Here is a 20,042-nt window from a genome sequence, read left to right as displayed (position 1 = left end):
CATTGAAAGTCTTCTGTATACTTTTTTTCCTTTTTCTTTAAGACAGTATCACATTTTGTAAGCCAGCCTGGCCTGGGATTCAAGATGTATCCCAGGCTGGCCACAGACTTCTGCACTTCCTGTCTCAGTTCCAAGTACTGGGATTTGGGGGTTGTGTCAACATGCTCACTTCTATGGACTTCTACAACCATCTCATCATTTTATTCTCCTTTTCTCTTCTCTCAAAACTTCAAGTGTCCTGGGTTCTTGCAATTCCTGTTTTCTTAGGAAATCAACCCTATGAGATAATTATTGTTGTTATTCTTGCTTTATTATTGAAGACTTGCACTCTGTGAGTTCTGTGTTTGTACTGGAGCTGTGTAAATGATACAGACGGACTTCACTTACGAGTGTTTTGACTCCAAAGCTCAAGTCTTTTTGATATGATGTGACTTCCTTCACCCACATCATGGGATCTCCCACCATTGAATTTATCTCCAACTTTCATCTCCAGTCATTTGTCACAATCTGAACATATGGCTGCATGTATATACAGGCTACCTACTCCCTCCACTTTTGTTCTGCTGAGGTTCAATGGTCGGAGTTGCTGCTACTCATGGCATGCCCAGGATGTTACTGAAAGTGCCTGTGAAAAATAAGGAACCTCCAGGTTTTTATCTGACCCTCCCTAAACTCTGAAATTTACTCAAACCTTTTTTTTTTTTCAGGATCAAAAATCTTAAAAAGGAATATACAGGAAAGCATGGAAAAGTAGAAGCATTAAGAGGTAATAAAATAAAATTACATTTAACATAGGTGTTTGATTTAGAGACTTGTAAAACTTCATAAAGATGAGATATTACAGACAGCTGGACAAATTTTAAGGTTGATTTTATTTTGAAAGTTAGCACCCACACACACCTAGGTAGCGAGAAATTATAAACTGTGGAGAGTATAAAATATGCAAGTACTGAATGTAATATCTTTGAAATCATGCCAGGTCTGGGTTTTGACATATATGAAGGCCAGATCACTGCTCTCCTTGGTCACAGTGGAGCTGGGAAAACCACTTTGATAAATACACTCAGTGGACTGTCACCCCCAACTACAGGTAAGAGGACACATATCCAAAGACAAGCTCAAGGGCAAATAAGTCATCTGTGCCTTTCACTACTCAACTTGGGGCATGATGTCATTAAGACAAAAGAATTTAGAATTTTTCTTAAACATTTTGCAATGTATGCAGGTGTTGAATTATATGACATGTTTCCCCAACAGCAGATTCTATTTTTATGTTTTCATATGTCATCTGAAGAAAAATTTGAGAAGTTTTCTTTATTTTTATATAATTGTGTACATTTGTGAAATGTGCTGGATATAAGTAACTTGTAACTATTAAGTTATTAATTGACGTTTCTGCCAGATTAGAATATTATTCTAATATTGAATCTCTCTCTCTCTGTGTTCATCCTCTGGGACATAGGCACCTTACCAATGGCTGTGCCCTTCACACACAAAGCAAAGTACCCCACCCATCTCAGAAGACATTAGCTTCTCAGCTTGAGGTGGGGCATTGGAAACTCCTTTCCCATCCAAGCTGGAACTTTTTAGTCTCCATATTGCCTCCACCAGATTATTTGAGGCAAGGTTTTGCACTTAACATGAAGTTATCTGGGTGGTCAATGAGATCAAGGGGTCTTCCTGTTTCCACCTGACCTCCCAGAACTAAGATTACAGGTGTATGCTGTCTGTCTGTCTGTCTCTCTCTTACACACACACACACACACACACACACACACACTCAAGTTTTACATAGTGCTGGAGATCTGAACCCCAGTTCTCATGCATAACAAACACTTTCCTCACCGTGTGTTGCAAATGGGCAAAACATTCATGAGTGAGTCGTGTGATTGGAATAGTTCACACTTCTCGTCCTGATAAATCTTGACTTTCCCTGCACAGGTTCTGTCACCATCTATAAGCACACAATCTCAGAGACGGGTGCCTCTGATGCCATCACCGAGATCACTGGAGTCTGTCCACAGTCCAACGTACAGTTTGGTTTTCTCACCGTCAGAGAAAATCTCAGGCTTTTTGCTAAAATAAAGGGAATTCTGCCCCATGAAGTGGAGCAACAGGTAATGAGCACATCCACTGTCCTGTAACAATGGAAGCGAGATTGGTACCTATAAAATTTTGATGTGCTCGCATTGTTGGTACACATTCATCATCTAAAGTCGGGCACAAGGTAAAGTAGCCATGGTGTATCATGCCTGTAAGCCTAGCATGTGGAAGGCCGAGGCAGGAATATTGCTGAAGTTCAAGCCAGCCTGGACTACAATTGAGAGACTTAGTCTCAAAAACAAAACAAAACAAAACAAAACAAAAAAAGTTTTAGGTTTTAGACTAAACGTTCCTTATTTTTTTAGGTACAACAGGTCTTACAGGACTTAGAAATGGAAAATATTCAAGACAGCCTCGCTCAGAATTTAAGCGGTGGACAAAAAAGAAAACTGACTTTTGGGATTGCCATTTTAGGAGACCCTCAGGTAAGGGAAATGAAAAATCACTCATGGAATCACAGTAGAAACTCAGAAACAATTATATTGGGTAAATTCTCAAATGGTAAATTTAAGAAAACTTTTTTTTTTGATTACTATTTTTTTTATTTTTCTTTTTAGTTACATTTTGTTAACTCTGTGTCCCAGCTGTATCCCACTCCCTCATTCCCTCCCCAACCCCACACTCCCTCCCTGGTCTCCTCCCTGCCCCTTTCCAAGTCCCCTGATAGGGGAGGACCTCCTCCCCTTTCATCTGACCCTGTTTTATCAGGTATCTTCAGGGCTGGCTGCAAAGTCCTCCTCTGTGGCCTAACAGACTGCTCCTCCCCTGGGGGGGGGTATCAAACAGCCTGCCCTTGAGATCCTGTTAGAAATAGTCTGTGTTCCCCTTACTTTGGAAAACTACTTGGTTACTGAGCTACCACAGGCCACATCCGAGCAGAAGTTCAAGGTTATATCCATGGATGGTCCTTGGTTGAGTGTCAGTCTCGGAGAAGACCCTGTGCCCAGATATATTTGGTCCTTGTAGAGCTCCTATCCTTTCCATATCAAACTAACTTCCCTTCTTTCATATGATTCCCTGCACTCTGCCGAGGGTTTGGTTATGAGTCTTAGTGTCTGCTTTGAAACACTGCTAGGTAGAGTCTTTCAGATGCCTTTTGTGGTAGACTCCTGTCATAAGTTCAATGCACATCCCATTTGTCTTTCTAAATGAGGATTAATCACCTTCGCCTGTGTCCACTTTCTTGATTATCTTCTTTAGGTGTGTAGATTTCATTATGTTTATCATGTCTTGTAGGTCTATATAAGCGAGTATATACCAAGTTTGTCTTTCTCCTTCTGGGATACTTCACTCAGAATGATCTTTTCTAGAGCCCACCACTTGCCTGCAAATTTCATGATTTCCTCCTTTTTGATTGCTGAGTAGTATTCCTTGTGTAAAAATACCACAATTTCTGTATCCATTCCTCCGTTGATGGACATCTGGGTTGTTTCCAAGTTCTGGCTATTACAAATAAAGCTGCTACGAACATGGTTGAACAAATGTCCTTGTTGTGTACTTGAGCAAATTTTGGGTATATACCTAGGAGTGGTATAGCTGGGTCTTGAGGTAGCACTACTCCTAGTTGTCTGAGAAAGCGCCAGATTGACTTCCAGAGTGGTTGAACCAGTTTACATTCCCACCAGCAATGGAGGAGGGTTCCCTTTTCTCCACAACCTCTCCAGCATGTGCTATCACTTGAGTTTTTCATCTTGGCCATTCTGATGGGTGTAAGGTGAAATCTCAGGGTCGTTTTGATTTGCATTTCCCTAATGGCTAATGAGGTTGAGCATTTCTTTAAGTGTTTCTCTGCCATTCGACGTTCCTCTTTCGAGAATTCTCTGTTTAGCTCTGTTCCCCATTTTTTAAGTAGATTACTTGGTTTGTTGCTTTTCTGCTTCTTTAGTTCTTTATATATACTTGATATTAGCCCTCTGTCAGATAAAGGGTTGGTGAAGATTCTTTCCCAATCTGTAGGCTGTCTATTTGTTTTGATGACAGTGTCTTTTGCTTTACAGAAGCTTTTCAGTTTCATGAGGTCCCATTTATTGATTGTTGCTCTGAGAGCCTGTGCTGTTGGTGTTCTGTTCAGGAAGTTGTCTCCTGTGCCAATGAGTTCTAGGCTGTTTCCCACTTTTTTTTTCCAGCTGATTTAGAGTATCTGGTTTTATGTTGAGGTCCTTGATCCACTTGGACTTTAGTTTTGTGCAGGGTGATAGATATGGATCTATTTTCATTTTTCTGCATGTAGACATCCAGTTGGTCCAGCACCATTTGTTGAAGATGCTGTCTTTTTTCCATTGAATGGATTTGGCTTCTTTGTCAAATATTGAGTATTCATAGGTGTGTGGGTTTATTTCTGGGTCTTCTATGCGATTCCATTGATCCTCCTTTCTGTTGCTATGCCAATACCATGCAGTTTTTATTACTGTTGCCCTGTAGTACAGCTTGAGATCGGGAATGGAGATACCTCCAGATGATCTGTTGTTGTACAGGATTGTTTTGGAGATTCTGGGTTTTTTGTTTCTCCATATGAAGCTGAGAATCTTTTTTTCAAGGTCTGTAAAGAATTGAGTTGGTATTTTGATGGGAATTGCATTGAATCTGTAGATTGCTTTTGGCAGGATGGCCATTTTCACAATGTTAATCCTACCAATCCATGAGCACGGGAGATCTTTCCATCTTCTGAGATCTTCTTCAATTTCTTTCTTCAAAGACTTGAAGTTTTTCTCATACAGGTCTTTCACTTGCTTGGTTATAGTCACACCAAGGTACTTTATGTTATTAGTGGCTATTGTGAAGGGTGTTGTTTCCCTAATTTCTTTCTCAGCCTTTTTGTCTTTGGTATACAAGAGGGCTTCTGATTTTTTTGAGTTGATTTTGTATCCTGCCACTTTGCTGAAGGTATTTATCAGCTGAAGAAGTTCTCTGGTTGAATCTTTGGGTTCGCTCATGTATACTATCATATCATCTGCAAATAGTGACACTTTGACCTCTTCCTTTCCGATTTGTATCCCCTTGATCTCCTTTAGTTGTCTTATTGCTCTGGCTAGGACTTCAAGTACAATGTTAAAGAGATATGGAGAGAGTGGGCAGCCTTGTCTTGTCCCTGATTTCAGTGGGATTGATTTAAGTTTCTCTCCATTGAGTTTGATGTTGGCTATAGGCTTGCTGTATATTGCCTTTACTATCTTTAGGTATGTGCCTTGTATCCCTGATTTCTCCAAGACTTTAAACATAAATGGGTGCTGGACTTTGTCAAATGCTTTTTCAGCATCTAAGGAGATGATCATGTGGTTTTTCTCCTTCATTTTGTTTATGTGGTGGATTACATTGATGGATTTCCGTATGTTGAACCACCCTTGCATTCCTGGGATGAAGCCAACTTGGTCATGGTGGATGATATCTTTGATGTGTTCTTGGATTCGGTTTGCAAGTATTTTATTGAGTATTTTTGCATCAATGTTCATAAGAGAGATAGGTCTGAAGTTCTCTCTTTTTGTTGGATCTTTGTGTGGTTTAAGCATCATAGAATGAGTTTGGTAGTGTTCCTTCTGTTTCTATTTTATGGAATAGTTTGAGGAGAATTGGTGTTAGTACTTCTTTGAAGGTCTTGTAGAATTCTGTGCTGAAGCCATCTGGTCCCAGGCTTTTTTTGGAGGGGAGACTGTTAATGACTGCTTCAATTTCCTTGGGAGATATAGGACTATTCAGTCTTTCTACCTGATCTTGACTTAATTTTGGTAGATGGAATCTGTCAAGAAAGTTATCCATTTCATTTAGATTTTCAAATTTTGTGCCATATAGGCTTTTGTAGTATGACCTAATAATCATTTGGATTTCCTCAGTGTCTGTAGTTATGTCCCCATTTTCCTTTCTGATTTTGCTGATTTGTATGGTTTCTCTCTGCTTTTTAGTTAGTTTGGCTAAGGGTTTGTCTATCTTGTTGATTTTCTCAAAGAACCAGCTTTTTGTTTCATTGATTCTTTGGATAATTTTATTTGTTTCTAATTGATTGATTTCTGCCCTTAGTTTGATTATTTCCAGCCGTCTGCTCCTCTTGGGTGTATCTGCTTCTTTTTTTTCTAGGTTTTTCAGTTGGGCCATTAAGTTGTTTGTATGTGATGTTACGGATTTCTTCTTGTAGGCACTTAGTGCTATAAATTTTCCTCTGAGCACTGCTTTCAATGTGTCCCATAAATTTGGGTATGTTGTGCCTTCATTTTCATTGAATTCTAGAAAGTCTTTAATTTCTTTCTTTATTTCTTCCTTGACCCAGCTGTCATTGAGTAGTAAGTTGTTCAGTTTCCATGTGCGTGTCGGCTTTTTGTTGTTTCTGTTGTTGTTGATGTCCAGCTTTAGTCCATGGTGGTCAGATAGTATACAAGAGATTATTTCAATCCTTTTGTATCTGTTGAGGCTTGCTTTGTGACCAAATATATGGTCTATTTTGGAGAAGGTTCCATGTGGTGCTGAAAAGAAGGTATACTCTTTTGAGTTTGGGTGAAAAGATCTGTAGACATCTATTAGGTCCATTTGATTTAGGGATTCTGTGAGTGCTTTTATTTCCCTATTTGGTGTCTGTCTGGTTGATCTGTCCCTTGATGAGAGTGGGGTGTTGAAGTCTCCCACTATTAAGGTATTAGGATCAATGTATGATTTAAGCTTTAATATTGTTTCATTTACGAATGTAGGTGCTCTTGTATTTGGGGCATAGATATTCAAAATTGTGATGTCCTCTTGTTGGATTTTTCCTTTGATGAGAATATAGTGGCCCTCCTTATCTTTTTTGATTAACTTGGGTTGAAAGTCTATTTTATTAGATATTAGGATGGCTACTCCAGCTTGTTTTCTGGAACCATTTGCTTGAAAAACAGTTTTCCAGCCCTTTACTCTGAGGTAGTGTTTATCTTTGTTGCATAGGTGTGTTTCTTGGATGCAACAGAATGTTGGGTCCTGTTTCCGTAACCATTCTGTTAGCCTGTGTCTTTTTATTGGTGAGTTGAGTCCATTAATATTGATAGATAATATTGACCAATGCATGTTAGTTCCTTTTGTAATGGAGTCGATGATCTTACCTTGTTTCATTGCTTGTTTTCTTTTCATTTTTGTTGGGACATTATCTGTATGCCCTGTTTTCTTGGGTGAATTCGTTTTCGTTGGATTGGAGTTTTCCTTCTAGTATCTTCTGTAGGGTTGGTTTGCTGTATAGATATTGCGTAAATTTAGTTTTGTCATGGAATATTTTGTTTTCTCCATCTATGTTGATTGAAAGCTTTGCAGGGTATAATAGTCTGGGTTGACATTTGTGATCTCTTAGAGTCTCCATGATACTTGCCCAGGCCCTTCTGGCTTTCATAGTTTCTGATGAGAAGTCTGGTGTGATTCTGATAGGTCTACCTTCAGATGTTACTTGGCCTTTTTCCCTTGCTGCTTTTAATATCTTTTCTTTGTTCTGTAGATTTAGTGTTTTGACTATGATGTGACGTGATGTGTTTCTTTTCTGGTCTAGTCTATTTGGTGTTCTGTAGGCCTCTTGCATATTTATGGACATCTCTTTCTTTAAGTTGGAAAAATTTTCTTCTATGATTTTTTTGAAAATATTTTCTGGACCTTGGAGCCTGGAGTCTTCTTTTTCATCAATTCCTATTATTCTTAGATTTTGTCTTTTCATAGCATCCTTGATTTCTTGGATATTTTGTGATTGGAATTTTTCTGATTTTACTTTTTCTTTGAGAGAAGTATCAATTTCTGCAAGTGTGTCTTCAGCTCCAGAGATTCTCTCTTCCATCTCTTGTATTCTGTTGGTGATGCTTACTTTTGTGGTTCCTGATCTTTTCTCCAAGTTCTCCAGCTCAAGAGTTTTCTCATTTTGTGTTTTCTTTATTGATTCTAATTCTGTTTTCATGCCTTGCACCATTTCTTTTATGTGTTTGAATTTGGATTCCTGTCTCTCTACGATGGACTCTATTTCTTTTTTCATTTCTTTTTTGTATGCCACTAATTTTTTCTCTACTTGTGCCTCTATTTGTTTGGCTATGTTTGCCTGTGTTTCTTTAAGGGTTTTGTCTATTTCTTCTTTCTTTACCTCCAATTGACTGGCCAACTCTTTGAAAGATTTGTTCATTTCCTCCTTATGAGCCTCAAATAATTGAGCAAGCATGGCTTTAAGGTCATTTTCCTGTGCTTCTGATGAATTGGAGTATCCATCGATTTTGGGGTTTGCTGGTGAAGTCATGATGTCCTGATTTATGTTGGAAGTGTTCTTTCGCCTACCCCTGGCCATTGGCTTATCTGAGACCTTCCCTGTTTGTTTTTGGATTCTGCCGATCAGACTGGTACTGTCTCTCTCTCGAGTCTGGAGAATTCTTCAGGAAGTTGAGAGAGGTCCCATGTCCTTAGCGTATGCTGAGGACTAGCTGTACCTGTGGGAGGAAAGTACGCAGGCGCAAACAGAGGTAAATGCAAGCGTGCGTGCGTGCGTGTGTATATGTGTGTGTGTGTGTAAGTGGGTGTGGGCGTGTGTCTCGAGGGACAGAGTGATGGCTAATGTTGAACCCTTGAGTGCGTGGGAGGGGCTCTGCAATGTATATGTCGCAGGCGCTAGTGATGATCGCAGCGCAATTTCTGGCATTAACTGCCTTAACTCCTCAATTAGACCCACAGAGCAGGAACTTCAATGTTCCAAGTGCCCCTCTGTTTCCCAAAGTGGGTATATGGGTGGGAGGGGGTTCGATGCCTGGCTTCTGTTTTAGAAGAACCCAGGATCAGTGGAGCTGCAGATTCTCAAGGGTGCACTCACTTACAGTCAGGACACTTGGCAGAGATCGGCGTATCTGAGCTCTCTGCTCTCTGGTTTGGCCCTGCTTCTTTGATGTGCTCCGCCAGTTTCGTGCTGCTGTCACTGCCAGGTTATGAGGTCTTGCTGCAGCTGGAGATTTCAGGGTGGTCACGTCAGTGGGAATCGGGGTAACCAGCCTTTCTGTTCTCTGGTTTGGCCCTGGTTAGTCTTAAACTGGAGGGCTGATGTGCCCCGCCAGCTCAGTGCTGCTCCACCGCCAGGTTAGAAAGTCCCGCTGTAACTGGAAACTGGGTTGCTAGTCCAGATGCTTTCTGGGAAGTCCTGGGGTCTCTTTACTGTGCTCTCCAAGCTTCAGAGGCCCAGCGCCTGGTGTGTCTAGCTTGTATGGCGTTTCTGTCTGGTTTTGGTGAGTATATAGCGTATTCTCTGTCACTGTGGGATTGGGCGGGCCGTACAGTCAGTGATGGCGCTCCTGCAGAGCTAGTATGGCGTCTAGCAGACTCGGGCCCTGGGAGGATGGTGCAGCCGCCGCGCATGAATCTGGGGCTCCGAGACACAGTACTGCTGGCCTTTGCCGATAAAGGGCTTGGGGCTCAGCCTCAGTGGCTGCAGGCCCCAGGCAGTTAGGTCTGCGCTGAGAAAGGCGAGTCCGCTGTGCCGAGGAGGAGGGAGGTCTGGGGGAGGGGAGTGCCGAGAGATCAAAGGATCGTTTCTCACCTTCCCCAAACAAGTCCCTGGGTGACCCGAGACCAAGGTTTTCACCTCCTGCGATGTTCCCTGTTGTTTAGAAAGTCTCTCCGTTGTTTCCCTGGCTTCAGAAGTTCTTCCACTCATCAACTCAGAAGTTTATCTCTTCCACAGCTCGAAAACTGTGTGTGCTAGTCGCCATCTTGGCTCCGCCCCCCTTAAGAAAACTTTTAAGCACAAATGCTAACACTTTTACACCTACAGTGTTTTTTTTTTTGTTTTTTTTTTTTTTTAGAATAATCTTATCCCAGAGCAACAAATGACTCTGTCACCTTCTCTACTGTTCAGGTTTTGCTACTCGATGAACCAACCGCTGGGTTGGATCCACTTTCAAGGCATCGCATATGGACCCTACTTAAAGAGAGGAAGCGAGACAGAGTAATTGTGGTTAGCACTCAGTTCATGGAAGAGGCTGATATCCTGGCTGGTAACTACAGTTTTCTTTTGTGATTCACGGTGAGAAAGTTGGACTTAATATAAATGACAAACAGGTCCCTTAGACATAGCTCACTAGGGACAACCACAACCAACAGAGGAGACTTATGCTCATCAATTTAATTTAAATCTCAGTGTTCAAGATAGAGCGATTTGTCCCATGGACGCATTATGATCCCATCACAGGGAAGTGAAGGCTGTAAAACATACAATACTGTCTCAAACATGCTTTATTCCATGTCGACAGACGTCAGTGGGCTTCAAAGACACTGCTGAATAACTTCCCTAAATATCCAGAGAGTAAGCAAAGCTAATTCATCATTTCAGTTATCAGCGTACTAAGAAAGTCAGAGTTACTATGTCACTAGTCTAGTATGGCTTGCTTCTAAAACATTAATTGCTCATGGATATTGATTTTCACATCTATTGACACTGAAGAAATCACTAATACAGTGTATCTTTGGTTCTTCCCAACTAGACAGGAAGGTGTTTATATCCAATGGGAGACTGAGGTGTGCAGGCTCCTCCCTATTCCTGAAGAAGAAATGGGGCCTTGGCTATCATCTAAGGTACAGCTCGCCGTGTGGGAGGCAGACGCATGATGAACACACTGGTGACAGGGGCCGTCAGTGTTAGGTCAAGACAGAGCTAGAGCTCTAAAGTTGTCTTCAGTAGACATGCGAGAACTGACTTACACATGCCCTTAGCAAGAACATGAGGTACATACATAGGATCATAGACACTGAAAATCTAAGCATCAAAAGTAGGTGTAAAGAGAATGCTTGCAAAATGTTTTCATAATATGTTGCCTTCTGAGAGTAATTTATTGATATCTTTATCTTCCTTTCATCTTAGTTCAGAGTATATTTCTGTTCATCCAGATAATTTCAATATACTTCCTGTTCTCCCTGACTTTATTTTTCTTACCTTCCTCAGAATAATCACATGATTATTGTGGATCTTTACAAAAAAAAAATCACATCATTCTAGAGGTTCATTAGATACAACTATTACTTTCTTTGATTTCTTAAATCATCAAATCTACAGTGTCAGCGTTATCCAGTGTTACAAGGGGCTTAAATAATTTCTCTCCAATTAAAAGGTGCTACTCATTGCTCTCTCGGTGAGTGTCTGTGCAGGTCTTCGTAGCTGTCTCATTTCTGCCTTATGTTCCATCCTCCTTCATCCCACTCAACCACGAACAAACCTTACCCACATATGTCTGTGTGTGTTTGTGTGTGTGGGCATGTGCATATGCGTACGGGTGCACACAGGCCAGAGTAGGGCACCAGATACCCAGAGCCTACAGTTATAGGTGGCTGTGAGTGAGCAGGTAAGGATGCTCAGGACCAAACCCACATCCTCCTGTAAGAGCAACAACTGCTCTTAACTGCAGAGCCATCTCTTGGAGGCTGTTTCTCAATGTTTTCTCCTTAATGGGTATCCTCTGTGATGGAATCTAGAAAGCACTAATTCAAATTGTTGCCAATAAACTTAATTCTTTGGTATTCAATAATTTCATTTCCAAAACAACAATAATAATAGCTTTATTTTTTGTAATGGTAATGGTAAGAATACTTGACAGGGTACAAAATACTTAAGAGAATTAACAAAGCTTCCTTCTTACTTTTTTTTTTTTTTTTAGTTCCTCTTGTATTATTGTTCTCCTGTAAGCTTTTTTAGGAAAGGGACTGAATTTCTTCTACTTAAAATCTTTGATAGGTGCTAGGTACAGCATTTTTAAAGCACAGTTTTCAAACTAACTTCAGGTGTATGTAACTGGTCAAGGGTGATGTCACGTTAGGTCACTCTGTCACCTGAGTACATTTCAGTGGATATGACCAACAAAGGTGTTTCAAAACCCCCAAATTTTGTAAAGAAGAAGTACATATACTAATATTAAAGACTTCAGCTATTATGAAAATACATAGACAAAGTGATTGTCTAGCGTGTATTGAGAGTTTCCTTCATGAAAGACAAAGCACCATCTCACAAATACTGAGTCACTCCATCTGTGGAGGATGATTTTAGAGCTGCATTTTTCTTTTTCTCATAGATGAGAATTCTGATCCTCAGAGACGGTGACTGGCTCACCTGGGCTCTGGGACCCACATGATATGATGTCAATACTATGTTCTAAATGACCGTACAGACTATCTCCATCTTGCTTTCACCAAGTTCAAGTGTTTGCAGAGCTCATGTATTACTGAAAAAGGAGAATTCATAATTGGGTTTTCCTACTAGATGGAGATGTAGCAAGTATTCCCATTTACTTTACCCCCGCCAGGATTGGGTGATTTTGTTGTCGTTTTTCAAATGATTGTCCTTGAATTATCTGAAATGAGTCTTATCTTCCCTTTTACTACTGCCTCTGCTATGTTGCACAGATTAAGGTTGGATGATATTAGTATCAATGCATCTAGTTCCTCTCTATAAAATACACATTTTTTGTCTCATGAATATTCATGAAGCAACAAACATATACTACATAATAAGTTGTTCTTAGAGACAGTGCTAGACAAAAATGACTTTATCTTACTCTTTCTTAATGTTAGTTTGCATCTGAATGAAACATGTGATCCAGAGACTATAACATCACTGGTCAAAAAGCACATTCCTGATGCCAGACTGACTGCACAAAGTGAAGAAAAACTGGTCTATATCTTGCCCCTGGAGAGGACAAACAAATTTCCAGGTAATCCTGAACAAGTTACATGGTAGCAGGAAGCTTTGTGAGTTTGTTCAGATAGCTAAATGGTCATGCAAAATGCTTAAACCTATTGTTAAAATGTTAAACATCAACAGTGCATGAAGGGACCATGTTTGACACGGTTGATGTGGTTGCTTTGTTGTTTCCCCGCCTCCGAGATACCAGGAAGCAGGATGTGCCACCAGAGGGCAAAGAGAATAGGTGCTGTCGTTTGAAGTCATGATCCATCCTTAAGTCAGAATACCAGAAATGGCAGTGTTCTTTCTTTTAAGGATCATTTCGTCATAATAGTAGACACAATAGGAGTACCGCATGTAGTTGGGAAGAGTTGGAGCAGAGAGCTGGGCAGTAAATATGATTGAAATCCATTGTGTACATGTATGGAATCCTCAAATGATAAGTAAAATTTCATATATTTAAAAAGGGAAGAAATGAACTCATCTTGGAAACAGGGATGCAGTTTTAGTCTTAGACGTACACGTGACGCATTTGAGATACATCATCATTCTGAAGATGAAATCTTCACGAAGATTGAACAGTACGGTTTACTTGACCATCTCTTAAAATGAATTCTGAAGTACCGAATTATTTAAATGAAGAGTGGAAAGTGGATTTAAGAAACTCACTTATTTTGCCTTAGCATATAATTATGATAACTTCAGTTATCAGAATCACTTAAACACTCTTAAAATGGCCTGCTAATCTTTTACATGGATGGACCCTATTTCAGTACTTTTTTGTAATTCTCAAAGCACATTTAGAAGGAAAAGGAGGAAAGAAGGGAGTGAGGGAAGGAGAGAAAAGGGGATAGGAGGAGTAGGAAGAGAGAGCATATAAACAGATTGAATGTCTTCCAGGGAAAACACAAAGGCATACTATACATTCAGTCTACTCTGTCCTTTTCCTAATTTGTACTTTTCACACAGAGTCCACGGAAATCACTTATTTCTTTATAAACATCAGTGTCTTTGCATTTGTCATTATGGTTTCTTAACTAACCCTAACCTAAAATAATAAATATTTATTCTCTCGCTATTATTCTTTAATCAAAGTTTAGAATGAAGCACCCTCACAAGAGCATTGAACACGGAATGAAAGGGGTTAGCGCGCTTGTTGCTCCTCCAGGGGACCCAAGTTCACTTCCTTGCACCCATACTAAGCAGCTCACAACTACCTGTTGCTACAGCTGCAGGAGGTGTCTTTTGGCCCTATATGGTGACACACGCACATGCGCACAGACACACACATATGCACACTCACACGCACATTCACACATACGCCACTAATAACTTGAGAGAAAAACAATACATTCTTCATGTGCATATGAATGTTTCACCTCCATGCATATCTGTGTACCATGTGCATGCGTGTTGCTCCTAGAAGCCGGAAGAGGGTATCAGATCCCCCAGACCTGGAGTTACAAGTGTCTGTGAGCTGTCGTGTGGGTGCTGGGAACAGAACCTGAGGCCTCTTCAAGAGCAGCGAGTATTGTTAACTACTGAATTGTCTCTCCAACCTCTGGAATTAAAAAATTTAAACACAACAATCAATTTTTAAAAAACCGAGTAGTTTTTTAAATATAGAAGCATAAATGTTGATGTTGTACCTCGATGCTGAAGAAACCCATGGAAACTAATATAGTCTATGGATAGGTTTTTACAAGTATGTGAACACTGATATAAGTTTATGATAAAAGTACGTGTAGCTTGTGATCAATATTTTCTCATTTTGAAAGATATCATTATCTACCTCACTATAAGTTATATGGTAATATGCTTTTGTTCTTTTGTCTGTCTATCTATCTATCTATCTATCTATCTATCTATCTATCTATCTATCTTAATTTATTCACTTTGTATCCCTGCTGTAACCCCTGCCTCATCTCCTCCCAGTCCCACCTTCCCCTCCCTCTTCTCTCCTATGCCCCTCCCCTAGTCCACTGATAGGGGAGAACCTCCTCCCCTTCTAGCTGACCATAGTCTATCAGGTTTCATCAGGACTGACTGCATCACTTCCTCTATGAACTGGTAAGGCTGCACCTCCCAGGGGGAGGTGGTCAAAGAGCCAGCCACTGAGTTCATGTCAAAGACAGCCCCTGTTCCCCTTACTAGGAAACCCACTTGGAAACTGAGCAGCCTATAAGTAATCCAATTAAAAAATGGGGTACAGAGATAAACAAAGAATTCTCAACAGAGGAATATCTAAAGGCAGAAAAACACTTAAAAAAATGCTTAACATCCTTAGTCATCCAGGAAATGCAAATCAAAACGACTGAGATTCCACCTCATTATCCATCAGAATGGCTAAGATCAAAAACTCAAGAGATGATGCATGCTGGAGAGGGTGTGGAGAAAGGGGAACCCTCCTCCATTGCTGGTGGGGAGTTTAACCTTTTACAACCACTTTGGAAATCAATCCGGTGCTTTCTCAGAAAATTAGGAATAGTGCTACCTTAAGATCCAGCTATATCACTCCTGGGCATATACATAAAAGATGCCCCACCGTTCAGTAAAGACATTTGCCCAACCATTTTCATAGCAGCTGTATTTGTAATAGCCAGAACATGGAAACAACCTAGATGTCCCTCAACTGAGGAAGGGAAACAGAAAGTGTGGTTTATTTACAGAATGGAATATTACTCATCAATTAAAAACAAGGAAATCATGAAATTTTCAGGCAAATGGTGGGAACTAGAAAAGATCACCCTGAGTGAGGTAACCCAATTGCTTTTGTTCTTATTTTCAGACCTTTACAGGGATCTTGATAGGTGTTCTGACCAAGGCATTGAGAATTATGGTGTTTCCATAACAACGCTGAATGAGGTATTCCTGAAATTAGAAGGGAAGGCAGTGACTGATGAATCAGGTATGGAAGGGAGCTTTGAATGAGATGATGATATGCATGACTGTGTTGGCACCAGCCTTGAGAAAACTTGAAATAAATGAGAAATACAGATGTATAGAAGATGACAGCGTACCATTCTAGGTCCTCATAGAATAGACGATAATTATGAAGTGTCATGTTATCTGAACGTAAGAAGCTGTGGGGGAGAGAAACTTAGAAACAATGTTGGAAATTACTCTTTTTGGACTTTTATTCCGGTGCTTTCAGGATCCCATTGCTGCTGCCCTATGGCCTGCTGTCAGTCTGTCAGTCCTTGGGAAGCTCTTTCTTAATGACGGTCTCTGAGACAGTTCTTTGTTGTGCATATTAATCTTACTGGGTTGGCTTTTTATCCGCCTTTATATTTCATCCTGTTGCCTTTGACTCTTTATGTATCAGCCAAGCATCTTAGTCAATGCATTTTTTCCTCTTTTCGTTTCATATTTGGTACATAGGTTAGTGTGTATGCTTTTTAAAATCAATTAATTTATTCATTTATTTTTGAGAGTGTCCCTGAGTAGCTCTGGCTGTCCTGGAGCTTGCTTTCTAGATCAAGCTGGCCTTGAACTCACAGAGATCTGGTTGGCTCTGCCCACCGAGTGCTGGGATTAAAGACAGGTACCACTACACTCGGCTGCACACTTTTATTTTTCAGTATTATGTTAGGCAAGGGCTGTACCACTGCCTCTTACCCAGTCCTTAGCTTGTAAAGATTTTATAAGTTTCTAGAAATTTTATTTGTCCTAGGTTTCTGTTAAAAAGAAGTGTAGTTTTATCTATCTAGATTTTAAAATATGGCCGTATAAAATTTTTTGTCTACCATCTTTACGTTCTTGAAGGGCAGGAAGGGCCTCTGTATGTGTTAGCTTTGTCACCTTGGCCAGAAACACTAAGGTAATTTATCTCTTGCCACAAGGACATGTCTGTATAGTTTTATTTTTATGTGTTTCCTAGAATCTGTCATAGAAATCTGCACATGCCTTTTAAAAAATTACAATATTTCTCTTTTATTCTTTCAAATAGTTTTGCTTCTTTTCCATTTCCTCAGCAGCTGCCATGTAATATAACCATGGATTAGATTGCATATTTGCTCCCAACACTGAAGCTGGAACTTGCTGTTGAGTAAATGGTTGTGAGGAAAGTTAAGCAGTGCACAAGAAATTGGCATCTTATAGGTGACTGATCGCATGTTTCAGATGCTGGAATTGCTGGGCCGTTACAGAGCGATGGGCCAGAAGATGTGGGAAGCCCTGTTGAGCTGGAGCGAGTGTTGTCCCTAGATCCAGCAGGAAGCACAGTGAGCGGCATGGCGCTGTGGAGGCAGCAGCTCTGTGCAATTGCAAAGGTTCGCTTCCTCACACTCAAGAACGAAAGGAAAAGCCTGGTGACCCTGTGAGTACCTAGTCTCTGGATGGCTGAGAGCACAATGTGAAAAACAGAATAAATTACAGTTATTGCGTTTTATTTAAAATACCTGCCTTTAGCATGCCTGTAATCCCGGCATTTGGGGAATCGAGAGGCAGGCGGAGTTTAAGGCCAGCCTGGTTTGCAAAACGAATCCAGGACAGCCAAGGCTGCACAGAGAAACCCTGTCTTGAGGTGTGTGTGTGTGGGGGGGGTGAGGACCTGTCCTTGAGATATGTAATAAAAAAAATATAAAGTTTGGGATTATTTTAATTGCACACAGATTTTGTCCTTACCAAAGACCTCATTCTCAGTTTTCCCAAGACACCAGAATCTCCTAGCACTTTCCATAGTATTATGTGAGAAGAAGGGTAGAGGGTGAGAGGCAGATTATATGTAGTTATACAGATACATAGATACATAGATGATTGATAGATAGATACATAGATACATAGATGATGATACATAGTTAGGTAGACAGATAGATACAAAGATAGATAAATGGATGATAGGAATTATTTTAAGGAATTGCTTTCACTACCATGTGGCTCGGAAACTGAAATTCCTAAGACAGATCAGCATCCCGAAACTCAGGTTATTGTCAGCATCCTGCCACAGGCTGGGTACCAGGCTCTGCGTGTCTCTCATTTAACTTCCCAACGGCATCTAGTGCCTGTTGTAACAAACTTACCGCATTGATAAGTGCTGCCTCCAGGGCCAAACCTAATTCTGCACTCAGAAGGTTTCCCAAGCACTCCTGCACACAATCCTCTTGTTTAATGTTTGCACATATGTTAAAATAAATGAGACATATACTTGTATCATCTTTCTATTACTGTAATAAAATACCTGAGGCGACGTGCTTATTAAGAGGAAATATGCTCTGCTTCACAGTCAAGTAGGCTCCTGTCCAAGACCAGGGTAACCCAGGTGTCTGAGTTCATAGTCACACTTAAGGACGTACCCCAGAACCTACGTTTTATACTCCTTTACATCATCTTCTGGTTCTTACCTACTTCTGGCTCCCTCTCCTACAATGTTCCCCAAGTGTTAGAGGAGGTGCTGTCAGTGACTTGTTTGGGGCTGGGCCCACATCCTGTGAAGCTATGAGTCTCTGCAGTCACCATTTGTCATTTGCAAGGAGGGGGCTTCTCTGACAAAGGCTGAGGTCATTCTCAGTTACAGAGCGAATTCAGGGCCTTCCTGGACGACATGATACCCTTTCTAAAACATAAATCAAGGAGTGAGAATCAGCGACTTGGAAAGCCCACGTGAAATGTCGCAAGCAGGAGTAGGTAATGCTATGCCATTGCATTTTAGAAGGAAGAAGGAGGAAGCAACATGATTTGAGCATCCCCTATGCCTGGGTTTTGGCAGCTATCCATAATCTACTGAAACCTAGAATCTCACAAAAGTTGCTGTAGGTTATTAATTATTACTGTTCTAATATTTGTTTCCCCCACATAGGTCATTGCTTTTTGGCATTAGCATCCTCCCCCAACTTTTGGAATATCTAGCCTACGAGCTCTACCACAAAAGCTACGCGTGGGGACTGTCTCCAAGTATGTATTTCCTCTCACCAGGACAGCAGCCACAGGATCCTCTGACCCACTTGCTCATCATCAATAAAACGGGTAAACATCCAAGCACACTTTTTTGGGGGGGGCAGGGCAGAGCAAATAGGAGCAAAAAAAATAGTTTCTGTTTATTTTAGAAAACGTTTGTGAGGCCAAACAGAAAGTTAATTACAAACCCCTCCCCACAAATGTAGAGTTTGTTTTAGAAACACATTTGTTGAAGTTTATGTGAATGCTAGGGCTTTTGCCAAAACAACCAGAGAGGTCTTAGAAAAAGCAGAGCATTGGCTGATCTTTGAGATCTTACCCAATCATTCTGGGCTATATCAATTCCTATATTGCTGGGCTCTGAGAACAAAATTCTCCAAATTCATAAGAAGATCAAAACCAACAACATCAAAGATCATACCGCTGGTTGGTTAATTGTAGTTTTGTTTTTATTTTTATTTTTTGTGCTGCTGGGTTTTGAACCCAGGGTTTCATGCATTCTAGGAAGTGTTCCACTATCGAGTTATACTCCTAGACATTATATAATACTAGAAATACTAATAAAGTTTAGACTGTATGTAAAGAATCTTTATCACACACATGATTAACATAATGGATTTTTGTACTCAGCCTTTTATGGCTATCTGCAGGCCATAATGACATGCCTTGAGGTATGTCTTTTAATTATTTTGTTGGTTTTTGTACTAATTGACTTATCTTTGCTTCCTTTGATTTGCCTTCATGGTAGGCTCAAGCATCGATAACTTTCTGCATTCACTAAGACAGCAGAGCATAGCATTAGACATGGATGCCCTGGGGACCAGAAATGGTACAGACGAGGCAACATACAATGGCGCTATCACGGTTCTGGGTAACGGAAAGGTATGTTAGCCTCTGGTGGCTGTGTTCACCAAAGGTGGATTGTGGAGGTATAATTCGAATAGCTCAAATTAACTGACACGAAAGACTGAATTGATACAAATGAGATTCTCCCCATTTTTGTAAGAGAAGCTCAGCTGTAATTATTTGCTTGCTGGCTCCAATATGACCATCAAGGAATTTAACAGTAATTTAAAATTTTTATCAGTTAAATCCTGTTTTGTTAGTTATTTTAAACTGTATTGTAAGTGGAGCTGAAGTTAACTACTCAGTTTAGATTAGGACTTGGATTTCAGTCTGCTGCATCTCTATACTGCTCACTCACTCATATCTCTTGCTTAGATTCTTGGAGGTTTTATGATATAATATTTTTAATCAGTTCTTTGAGAATTTCATAAATTATATTTTGATCATATTCTAACTCCTTTGCCCCTCTACCCATACAACTTCAAGTTCTATGTATGTATATATGTATCTACTATCTATCTTCTATCTATCTATCTATCTATCTATCTATCTATCTATCTATCTATCT

At 40.3% G+C, this 20,042-nt stretch overlaps 1 protein-coding gene across 3 annotated transcripts in view; it reads left to right on the top strand.

Moving 5' to 3' along the window:
• The window catches only part of Abca9 (ATP binding cassette subfamily A member 9), a 70,082-nt gene that overhangs the window by 21,893 nt on the left and 28,147 nt on the right, over positions 1–20,042 (top strand). For all 3 annotated transcript variants that reach the window (XM_055592409.1, XM_055592410.1, XM_055592411.1), the window contains 11 exons: positions 708–766; positions 980–1,090; positions 1,942–2,117; positions 2,409–2,528; positions 9,920–10,058; positions 10,545–10,635; positions 12,622–12,761; positions 15,522–15,641; positions 16,856–17,051; positions 18,531–18,697; positions 19,377–19,510. In XM_055592409.1, the coding sequence (XP_055448384.1) occupies positions 708–766; positions 980–1,090; positions 1,942–2,117; positions 2,409–2,528; positions 9,920–10,058; positions 10,545–10,635; positions 12,622–12,761; positions 15,522–15,641; positions 16,856–17,051; positions 18,531–18,697; positions 19,377–19,510 (1,453 nt within the window). The remainder of the gene's footprint in view (positions 1–707; positions 767–979; positions 1,091–1,941; positions 2,118–2,408; positions 2,529–9,919; positions 10,059–10,544; positions 10,636–12,621; positions 12,762–15,521; positions 15,642–16,855; positions 17,052–18,530; positions 18,698–19,376; positions 19,511–20,042) is intronic.

Source organism: Psammomys obesus, unplaced genomic scaffold (assembly GCF_907164565.1).
Source record: "Psammomys obesus unplaced genomic scaffold, mPsaObe1.curated_primary_1811, whole genome shotgun sequence".
In the NCBI taxonomy this organism is placed as follows: Eukaryota; Metazoa; Chordata; class Mammalia; order Rodentia; family Muridae; genus Psammomys; species Psammomys obesus.
The sequence above is the reverse complement of the archived record's forward strand: the minus strand, read 5'-3'. Positions and strand labels throughout refer to the sequence as shown.